A 12,113-nucleotide genomic window follows, 5' to 3' on the forward strand; every position below is an offset into this window, starting at 1 on the left:
TACATATGTATAAAATAAGAGAATACATACTAACTCCTGTTTGAACATACGCATTTATCTCCTTCTCCGTCACTTCTAAAACCCCACTAAAATGACAAAGTCAAGAATGAGAAAGAAGGTAACAACAAAACATTGGAGGCTGTATCGCAGGAGAATGGTAACCAAGAAAACCGAATCTTAAAAGCATTAGAAAGACAAAAGCAACAAAACTGACACTACAGAACTCCCAAAATGCTCAGAAACTGAGGGCACAAAGTACATCCAGAGGTGGGAATGAGGGTGGGGCTAAAAAAAGATGTATCAGGAGTTGTGGGAAGATGGCAGTGATGCAGGCATCTCCTTGAAGCCTCCATAAGAGTAGCAAAGCAACTAAAATAGCAAATCCAAAAATGCACAGACAATATCAACAAGACTAATATCAACAAGACTTAATATCAACATGTTAAGTGACACAGTATCCCCCAAAACCACAAGATACAAGTAAGTGGGGACAAACTGAGAGCTGCAAGACTTGCACAGTAACAGCATCTGTATGGGTAGAAGCAGAGGGAAGCATAATGAGTCTGACAAACCTAAAAACAGGAGAATCTCAAAAGAGCCAAGCACCATCCACTGAAAAGTGCAAAGGACCAACAGGGAACAGCAGCAGAAACTGAGTGCAAGACTGACTGTACTGTGTGGCACAGTCTGGAAGGGCTAAAGCAGTCTAGACCCTATGAACTCTCAAAAATAACCAGGACAATCCTACAATGAGGAGAAACTGTTGGGAATAGAATCTAAAGTAAGAAAAACAAGGATGATGGCAGCAAAGGAAAGGGAAGGTCTCCATAAAAATGAGGGAAGGGGATAGAACAAAGGGATCTCATCAGAACAATGCCATTATTTTTAACACTTCATGAAAACAACAGAACATGGAACTGCAGAGCTGTGAAGAAAGAAATGTTGTCCTTCCCAATCCCTTCAAAAAGTTCAGGAAAACTAATTTCCTGTAAAAAGAAAAGAATCACTATTGAATCCCAAACAATGTTATTATGAGAAAAAAAAAGAATAAAGTGCTGAATAATACTGCTAAAACAAACCAGAAAGAAGAATCTCTGGATTAAAGGACACCAGCACAACTGAGGGTAGGATAGCAATTTTGAGAACAGGGGAATCAGTGAAGGTTTACACACTAAACGCTGAGACATTATACGATCCACACCCCCCCTCCCGCTCTCTTCCCCCACTTAGCTCTAAGAACCTATCTGCCAGGTTTATAACCTCCAGGAGAAGACCAGAGATTCCTCTCTAGGAATCTGACAAGACCAAGACAAAGACCTAAAGACACTGACAACAGAGTTTCCCCATCCAGATCACCTTTCAGAGGAGGTCTCAGTCAATACACAGAGCTCCCAGTCAGCCTTTTAGTATCCATCTCTGGGTAATGAATGATCACCACACAGCTGAGGAAGGCCTTTAAAATAAGAGGCCAAAACATCCAAATAGAAAAAAATTGGAGGGAAGAGCAACTATGCAGGAAAATGAGATTTTGAGGGAAAAAATACATGTAATATATATGACAAAATTTATACATTATTTATATACCCATCTATCCTCAGAGAAGATATTTCATCTACAAAACAAGAACACATGCTCTACAGAAAAATTAAACAAACAATAGAAAGGACTCTCCAGCATTAAAAATATAATGGTAGAAACGAAAAACTCAATGAAAGGGTTGGAAGATAAAGCTGAGGAAAACTCCCAGAAAATAGAGTATGGTACAGAAAGATGAAACATAGAAAAAAAAAACTAGATGATCAGTCCAGGAGATCCAATATCTGAATAAGGGATGTTACCAGAAAAAGGAAGCATATGGGGAGTGTGGGGGGTGGGAGTGAATCAAAGAAATAATTCAAGTAAATTTCTATGAATTGAAAAACTTAAGTTTCCAAACTGAGAAGGGATAGTGCAAGTCAAAAACAATGGATGAAACAAACACACAAAGGCACATCATCATGAAATTTCAAAATTCTGGGGACAAAGAAAAGATCCTAAAATCTTCCAGAGAGAAAGATTAGGAATCAAAATGGCTTCAGACTTCTCAACATGAGCTTTGAAACTTGGAAAAAGAAAAAAACAATGTCTTCAAGGATTTAGGGTAAAATAATTTCCAACTATTACCAAAGGTAGACTTTTCCTAAATTGCACTAAGGCAGAAAAGGCATTCATAGTACACTTAGTCTACTTAGTCATAACAATGACACTAATGACCTAAACAAACTTTTGTTGTGATTGTGTTGGGATGACAGGGATCGACAAAAGGGTGTGTGTATATGTTGGAGGTAGGACAAGTGGGAGGAGAAAAAGAGCTAAATTTTCATCTTAATATAAGGAATTCAGTAGATAAACCCTCAAACCTAAAAAATCAAGAATTAGCACTACAAGCATGCAGTATAGGGTCATGAAGGTAAACAGCAAAAGAAACATCTAAAAGCTAAAAGTGGTGCTTTAAGAGAAAGAGAAATGGGGGAGTCTATTTTTTATAATGAGCCTTGTAATACTATGACTTTTAAAAGTATGTGCACTTTTAAAAGTATGTGCATACTTTTCAGTGGATGGTACTTGGCTCTTTTGGGATTCTCCTGTTTTTAGGTTTGTCAGACTCATTATGCTTCCCTCTGCTTCTACCCATACAGATGCTGTTACTGTGCAAGTCTTGCAGCTCTCAGTTTGTCCCCACTTACTTGTATCTTGTGGTTTTGGGGGATACTATGTCACTTAACATGTTGATATTAAATGTACACACACACAAGTGCTTCCTCACAGAGGGGTTGGAGCTGCGGCAGACGCAGCCCTGGGCAGCCCCTTCTCTGCCACCTCCTTCTCTTCCTGAGGGCTCCCCACTCCTCTTGCCCTCCGACGCTACCCAGATAACACTGAAGAAAACCTCTGTGCATAAATATTTCTCCATACTTGATTATTTTCTTAAGACAGGAATAAAAATGTTCAGTCAAAAGCCACGTGGCTAACAGGGTCTTGGTGCTCCAGCCAGGTGTCAGGCCTGTGCCTCTGAGGTGGGAGAGCCGAGCTCAGGACATTGGTCCACCAGAGACCTCCCAGCTCCACGTAATATCAAACGGCAAAAGCTCTCCCAGAGATCTCCATCTCAATGCTAAGACCCAGATCCACTCAACGACGAGCAAGCTACAAAAAACTAGCAAGACAGGAACACAACCCCACCCACTAGCAGAGAGGCTGTCTAAAACCATAATAAGGTCACAGACACCCCAAAACACACCACTGGACGCGGTCCTGCCCACCAGAAAGACAAGATCCAGCCTCATCCACCAGAACACAGGCACCAGTCTCCTCCACCAGGAAGCCTACACAACCCAATGAACCAACCTTAGACACTGGGGACAGACACCAAAAACAACGAAAACTACGAACCTGCAGCCGGCAAAAAGGAGACCCCAAACACAGTAAGTTAAGCAAAATAAGAACACAGAGAAACACACAGCAGAAGAAGGAGCAAGGTAAAAACCCACCAGACCAACAAATGTAGAGGAAATAGGCAGTCTACCTGAAAAAGAATTCAGAGTAATGATAGTAAAGGTGATCCAAAATCTTGGAAATGGAATGCAGAAAATACAAGAAATGTTTAACAAGGACATAGAAGAACAAAAGAGCAAACAAGCAATGATGAACAACACAGTAAATGAAATTAAAATTTCTCTAGAAGGAATCAATAGCAGAATAACTGAGGCAGAAGAATAGATAAGTGATCTGGAAGATAAAATAATGGAAATAACTACCACAGAGCAGAATAAAGAATGAAAAGAATTGAGGACAGTCTCAGAGACCTCTGGGAAAACATTAAATGCACCAATATTTGAATTACAGGGGACCCAGAAGAAGAAGAGAAAAAGAAAGGGACTGAGAAAATATTTGAAGAGATTATAGTTGAAAACTTCCCTAATATGGGAAAGGAAATACTCAATCAAGTCCAGGAAGCACAGACAGTCCCATACAGGATAAATCCAAGGAGAAACATGCCAAGACACATATTAATCAAACTATCAAAAATTAAATACAAAGAAAAAATATTAAAAACAGCAAGGGAAAAACAACAAATAACATACAAGGGAATCCCCATAAGGTTAACAGCTGATCTTTCAGCAGAAACTCTGCAAGCCAGAAGGGAGTGGCAGGACATATTTAAAGTGATGAAAGGGAAAAACCTACAACCAAGATTACTCTACCCAGGAAGGATCTCATTCAGATTCAACGGAGAAATTAAAACCTTTACAGACAAGCAAAAGCTAAGAGAATTCAGCACCACCAAACCAGCTTTACAACAAAAGCTAAAGGAACTTCTCTAGGCAGGAAACACAAGAGAAGGAAAAAACCTACAATAACAAACCCAAAACAATTAAGAAAATGGTAACAGGAACATACATATTGATAATTAACCTTAAATATAAATGGATTAAATGCTCCAACCAAAAGACATAGACTGGCTGAATGGATACAAAAACAAGACCCGTATATATGCTGTCTACAAGAGACCCACTTCAGACCTAGGGACACATACAGACTAAAAGTGAGGGAAAAAGATATTCCATGCAAATGGAAATCAAAATAAAGCTGGAGTAGCAATTCTCATATCAGACAAAATAGACTTTAAAACAAAGACTATTAGAAGAGACAAAGAACGACACTAATAATGATCAAGGGATCAATCCAAGAAGAAGATATAACAATTGTAAATATTTATGCACCCAACATAGGAGCACCTCAGTACATAAGGCAGATACTAACAGTCATAAAAGGGGAAATCGACAGTAACACAGTCATAGTAGGGGACTTTAACACCCCAATTTCACCAATGGACAGCTCATTCAAAGTGAAAATAAATAAGGAAACACAAGCTTTAAATGATACAATAAACAAGATGGACTTAACTGCTATTTATAGGACATTCCATGCAAAAACAACAGAATACACTTTCTTCTCAAGTGCTCATGGAACATTCTCCGAGACAGATCATATCTTGGGTCACAAATCAAGCCTTGGTAAATTTAAGAAAATTAAAATTGTATCAATATCTTCTCCAACCACAACACTATGAGACTAGGTATCGATTACAGGAAAAAATCTGTAAGAAATACAAACACATGGAGGCTAAACAATACACTACTTAATAATCAAGAGATCACTGAAGAACTCAAAGAGGAAATCAAAAAATACCTAGAAACAAATGACAAAGAAAACACGATGACCCAAAACCTATGGGATGCAGCAAAAGCAGTTCTAAGAGGGAAGTTTATAGCAATACAATCCTACCTCAAGAAACAAGAAATATCTCCATTAAACAACCTAACCTTACACCTAAAGCAATTCGAGAAAGAAGAACCAAAAAACCCCAAAGTTAGCAGAAGAAAAGAAATCATAAAGATCAGATCAGAAATAAATGAAAAAGAAATGAAAGAAACAATAGCAAAGATCAATAAAACTCAAAGCTGGTTCTTTGAGAAGATACACAAAATTGATAAACCATTAGCCAGACTCATCAAGAAAAAAAGAGAGAAGACTCAAATCAACAGAATTAGAAATGAAAACGGAGAAGTAACAACGGACACTGTAGAAATACAAAGGATCATGAGAGATTACTACAAGGAACTATATGTCAATAGAATGGACAACCTGGAAGAAATGGACAAATTCTTAGAAAAGCACAACCTTCTGAGACTGAAACAGGAAGAAACAGGAAATATAATCAGACCAGTCACAAACACGGAAATTGAAACTGTGATTAAAAATCTTCCAACAAACAAAAGCCCAGCACCAGATGGCTTCACAGGCGAATTCTATCAAAAATTTACAGAAGAGCTAACACCTAACCTTCTCAAACTCTTCCAAAATATAGTAGAGGGAGAAACACTCCCAAACTCATTCTATGAGGCTACCATCACCCTGATACCAAACCCAGACAAAGATGTCATAAAAAAAGAAAACTACAGGCCAATGTCACTGATGAACACAGATGCAAAAATCCTCAACAAAATACTAGCACACAGAATCCAACAGCACATTAAAAGGATCATATACCATGCTCAAGTGGGGTTTATCCCAGGAATACAAGGATTCTTCAATATATGCATATGAATCAATGTGATATACCATATTAACAATTGAAGGAGAAAAACCCTATGATCATCTCAATAGATGCAGAAAAAGCTTTTAACAAAATTCAACACCCATTTATGATAAAAACCCTCCAGAAAGTAGGCATAGAGGGAACCTATCTCAACATAATAAAGGCCATATATGACAAACCCAACAGCCAACATTGTTCTCAATGGTGAAAAACTGAAACCATTTCCACTAAGATCAGGAACAAGACAAGGTTGTCCACTCTCACCAGTATTATTCAACATAGTTTTGGAAGTTTTAGCCACAGCAATCAGAGAAGAAAAATAAATAAAAGGAATCCAAATCAGAAAGAAGTAAAGCCATCACTGTTTGCAGATGACATGATACTATACATAGAGAATCCTAAAGATGCTACCAGAAGACTACTAGAGCTAATCAATGAATTTGGTAAAGTAGCAGGATACAAAATTAATGCAGAGAAATCTCTGGCATTCCTATACACTAATGATGAAAAATCTGAAAGAGAAATTAAGGAAACACTCTCATTTACCACTGCAACAAAAAGAATAAAATACCTAGGAATAAACCTACCAAAGGAGACAAAAGACTTGTATGCAGAAAACTGTAAGACACTGATGAAAGAAATTAAAGATGATACAAACAGATGGAGATATATACCATGTTCCTGGATTGGAAGAATCAACATTGTGAAAATGACTATACTACCCAAAGCAATTTACAGATTCAATGCTATCCCTCTCAAACTACCAATGGCATTTTTCACAGAACCAGAACAAAAAGTTTCACAATTTGTATGGAAACACAAAAGACCCCAAATAGCCAAAGCAATCTTGAGAAAGAAAAACGGAGCTGGAGGAATCAGGCTCCTGGACTTCAGACTACACTACAAAGCTACAGTAATCAAGACAGTATGGTACTGGCACAAAAACAGAAATATAGATCAACGGAACAGGATAGAAAGCCCAGAGATAAACCCACGCACATATGGTCACCTTATTTTTGATAAAGGAGGCAAGGATATACAATGGAGAAAAGATAGCCTCCTCAGTAAGTGGTGCTGGGAAAACTGGACAGATACATGTAAAAGAATGAAATTAGAACACTCTCTAACACCATACACAAAAATAAACTCAAAATGTATTAAAGATCTCAATGTAAGGCCAGACACTATAAAACTGTTAGAGGAAAACATAGGCAGAACATTCTATGACATAAATCACAGCAAGATCCTTTCTGACCCACCTCCTAGAGAAACGGAAATAAAAGCAAAAATAAACAAATGGGACCCAGTGAAACTTAAAAGCTTTTGCACAGCAAAGGAAACCATAAACAAGACGAAAAGACAACCCTCAGAATGAGAGAAAATATTTGCAAACAAAGCAAGTGACAAAGAATTAATCTCCAAAATTTACAAGTAGCTCATGCAGCTCAATATCAAAAGAACAAACACTCAATCCAAAAATGGGCAGAAGACCTAAATAGACATTTCTCCAAAGAAGATATACAGATTGCCAGCAAACACATGAAAGGATGCTCAACATCATTAATCATTAGAGAAATGCAAATCAAAACTACAACAAGGTATCACCTCACACTGCTCAGAATGGCCATCATCAAAAAATCTACAAATAATAAATGCTGGAGAGGGTGTGGAGAAAAGGGAACCCTCTTGCACTGTTGGTGGGAATGTAAACTGATACAGCCTCTATGGAAAACAGTATGGAGGTTCTTTAAAAAACTAAAAATAGAACTACCATACGACCCGGCAATCCCATTACTGGGCATATACCCTGAAAAAATCCGTAATTCAAAGAGTCATGTACCACAATGTTCATCGCAGCACTATTTACAATGGCCAGGACATGGAAGCAACCTAAGTGTCCATCGACAGATGAATGGATAAAGAAGATATGTCACATATATACAATGGAATATTACTCAGCCATAAAAAGAAACCAAATTGAGTTATTTGTAGTGACGTGGATGGACCTAGAGTCTGTCATACAGAGTGAAGTAAGTCAGAAAGAGAAAAACAAATACCATATACTAACACATACATATGGAATCTAAAAAAAAAATGGTTCTGAAGAACCTAGGGGCAGGACAAGAATAAAGACGCAGATGTAGAGGATGGACTTGAGGACACAGGGAGGGGGAAGGGTAAGCTGCAACGAAGTGAGAGAGTGGCATGGACTTATATATGCTACCAAATGTAAAATAGGTAGCTAGTGGGAAGCAGCCACATAGCACAGGGAGATCAGCTCGGTGCTTTGTGACCACCTAGAGGGCTGGGATAGAGAGAGTGGGAGGGAGACGTAAGACAGAGGAGATATGGGGATGTGTGTATATGTATAGCTGATTCATTTTGTTATAAAGCAGAAATTAACACACCACTATAAAAGAATTATACCTCAATAAAGATGTTAAAAAATTAAAAAATAAAAGAACATACAGTAGGCTTAAGGCCTCTAGATCCATAATCCTTCGTTATGGTAAACTATTCTTTTTTCACAGGATTTTATCCCTGTAATAAATATCTTACTCTTAAAGAAAGAATGAAATTATTTCAATTAGATTTTACTACTGTAAAGTAAAATAGAAATTACATAAATGTGGCAAAAAGTATATTTATTGATTCAAATACGAAGGCAGGTGGGAGAATTCAAATGAATGCTTCATTTTCAAAATAAAGAATCTCCCACTAGAGGGTTCTGAGTCAAACTGCCTGCCTCACTCACAGAAAAATATGGGTTTCATTTATGCCCATGTGCATAATCTAAAGGGAAGCCCAAAATAATGTGATCTGAAAGTTTAAAATACATATCAGATTTGAGGCATAATCAAAGTGTCCCTTCATTAGAGTCAGCATTATGTATGTCAGAAATTCAACCTCCCTCTCACCTGAATTGCAGAGTCATCAGAGCTTGAGATAAGAGTCTTTGCATCAGCTGTGAACTGGATGTGCCGTACAGTGTTCTTGTGCCCAATCCTGGATTGGAAGATTCTGTTGTTTAGGAGTTCTAAAATCTTCAAAGTAAAAAACCAGAGAAAATTAATACGAAGAAATTCAGCAACACCCAGGCATTACAACCCCAAAATATTAAATTGAAACTAGACTACAGAAGGGTATAGAATTTCCATCTCAGTGCTTTCAGTTTAACTAAAGATACACAAATGAACGGCACAAATACAGACATGCACATCTATGCACACACACACATGCACACCCATAAACACCCTAAAATAAAACATTCACTGGAATGACCAGATGGCAGTAAGAACCAGTGGTCCTTCTTGAGTATTCAACTACCCAATTCATCAAACAAGTAGCAGTCTGAGCTCAGCCTCCAAAAAGAAAATGACATTCAAGATGGATGAGAAGGAAGAAAGAAAAAAATCCTGGATGAGAGACAAAGCAAGCTCTTTATAAAACAACACAGAGACAATGCAAGATAAAGGATGATGAGGGAGACAGGTAAAGGAAAAGAGCATACACGAGCAGGCTGGGAGGCAGTACACTGAGGAGACTTGAAAGGGCTAAAGATTAATATGCCAAATACAGAGAATAAGAAAGTAGAAAAGAAGTCAAAAAATAACAACTATGTCAAAAAGGCTTTCAAATAAACTCACACCAAAAAAAGTAAATATGTACTAAGTAAGCACTAGGGATGTAATGTACAACACGATAAATATAATTAACACTGCTGTATACTCTACAAGAAAGTTACTAAGAGAGTAAATCCTAAGTGTTCTCATCAAAAGGAAAAATATTTTTCTGTTTCTTTGATTTTGTGTCTATGTGAGATGGTGGATGTTCACTAAACTTACTATAATAAACATTTTATGATGTAAGTCAAATAATTATGCTGTATACCTTAAACTTACACAGTGCTGTATGTCAATTATATCTCAATAAAGCTGAAAGGTAAAAAAAAACTCCTCTTTGTAGGGCAATATGGACTGGAGAATATTTGTGTAATTCCTTACGACAATGAATCCAAAGTAAAATAAATGTGGCCAGTGGCATAATTAATAAATTAAGAAACAATTCCAAAAAGCTCAGCTGAGAAAAGGAGTCAATATTCTTTTAAAAACTATTATGTAGCTAGAGAAAACTTGCTTTTGTGATGAATTTCACTTGTGATGAAATCACTTTTTTCCAAAATGATTTTTATTATACTCTCTTTTTTTCCTTACAAGCTTTTATTTTTATTTATTTGATCTTATTTGATAAATTAAGGATTTCAGGTGGTAAACTGGTGTACTTCTAATACCAAAAGTAGAACAGCGAGGACTGGTGAAATAGGTAAACATAAGGCACCTGCACTGATATTCCCGATGAACCAGATCAGAACCAACATGGAAACAACTTACACCCCTAAACGGCCAAGTTTCTAAGAAGAGAAAAAATGCTCTTTGCATAGTTAGCTAAATCTCTGAGAGTGTTTGATATATTTGGAGAACAGCAAGACAACTGGGCAGAGAATAAGGAACACAAAAAGACAAAAAGTATGAGAAAGAATAGTAAAAGCAATATGAAAAATATACAACTAATAGGATTGTAAGATTATTTTTAATCTAACAGAGGAATGACTAATTATCATAGAAAGATTTATTTAGTATATAAGTCTACAATGCCAGGTGTATCATTAATTTTAAATAAAAACTATACTGCACAGAATGCCTCTGCAGAAAAGAACTGAATACCTGAATGGCTCCATCTTCGCCTCCAAATGCAAGGTACTGAAGCTGTGGACTTAAGCAACAGCAACTCACTTGAGCTTCAGTCAGATAATCAATCTGACCTGTGTTTCCAGTAATGAGCTAATGAAAAATAAGTCACAATCAAGTATTAGACTGTAAGAGCAGTTTTTGTTCTTTAGAACAGAGACTTCAACTGAAAAAATTAAAATGAATATAACCAACGAGAGCTCCCAGGGGGAACAACAAAACCCTATTCTATTCTCAGCAGCTGCATTTAGCACTTCACACTTTCGTTTCATTTCACTTTTGTGGTTCATATACATTTTCGTAAAATAAAACAAGCTTTAAAAGGTTTAAAAAGCAGCTACTGTGCCCACCACCTGAGACACATCTGTCTGATTTGCAATCCCACAGCTAGCTCCACACTGTTTCCCATTTCTTCACAAAGCCCATTTTAATAGGGCTATCGTTTATTAAAATACACTTCCCTGATATTTTTCAAGGGGTTTGGTGAAACAGGACTGAGACAGACATTACATAAAAAGACAAATTAAAATTAAAATGGGTTTTATATCCTCCAAATTACTCACCAAACAGTATAAATTAAGATTTTTTTCCGCTTTTTCTTCTAGGAGGAGGAGGCGTTGGAGAACAACCCATTAGCACAATTTGGGTTGTAATGCATAGACTAAGAGTACCAAGTTTCATAACCTGTACCCAAACTAATGATTATTCTTTAAAATCCCACTAATAAAAATACCTTATCACTCAACTAAAACATGTGACCTGGGAAAATATTTCTCAATCTTAAATAAACTAACTGTCAGATCTATCCCTCTAATTACAATTACAACCTAAAAGTCTTGAATTATTTTTCAATACGAAATAAGCAGTCACCTTCATTTCAGGTACAAAGATTATAGGGTCAATCAATCAAGATAGCTTTTCCTTTACAATATTTTACCCGGCATGTTCTGATCTATTAGACATTCAGAATGAAGACTGAATTACTAAAAGGTGATTATCTTCTTTCCCTCAAAAATCAATTTCCATACTTTTTTAAGTAGTGACTAAAAAATGTATGTTCACTTAAATGGAACTATTACTTGTCAGTTTAATTGTCCTCTAAACTCTCCCACAATCAATGACATAGAATAAAATATTTTTATAGTCAGATGACTTCTTGAAGTCTCAGTTATGACAACTATTAAAGAAAGGTTGCACAAATTTAATAAAGGTAATATAAGCAT

The 12,113-nt window shown here is 36.7% G+C and overlaps 1 protein-coding gene across 4 annotated transcripts in view; it reads right to left on the reverse strand.

Annotated features, from left to right (window-relative positions):
• APAF1 (apoptotic peptidase activating factor 1) overlaps window positions 1–12,113 on the reverse strand; it is a 91,615-nt gene that overhangs the window by 14,777 nt on the left and 64,725 nt on the right. For all 4 annotated transcript variants that reach the window (XM_079937808.1, XM_079937807.1, XM_079937806.1 and 1 more), the window contains 2 exons: window positions 10,867–10,983; window positions 9,061–9,186 (listed from right to left, as the gene is read on the reverse strand). In XM_079937808.1, coding sequence (XP_079793934.1) covers window positions 9,061–9,186; window positions 10,867–10,983 — 243 coding nt within the window. The remainder of the gene's footprint in view (window positions 1–9,060; window positions 9,187–10,866; window positions 10,984–12,113) is intronic.

The sequence above is a fragment of the Stenella coeruleoalba genome (assembly GCF_951394435.1).
Source record: "Stenella coeruleoalba genome assembly, chromosome: 11".
NCBI lineage: Eukaryota > Metazoa > Chordata > Mammalia > Artiodactyla > Delphinidae > Stenella > Stenella coeruleoalba.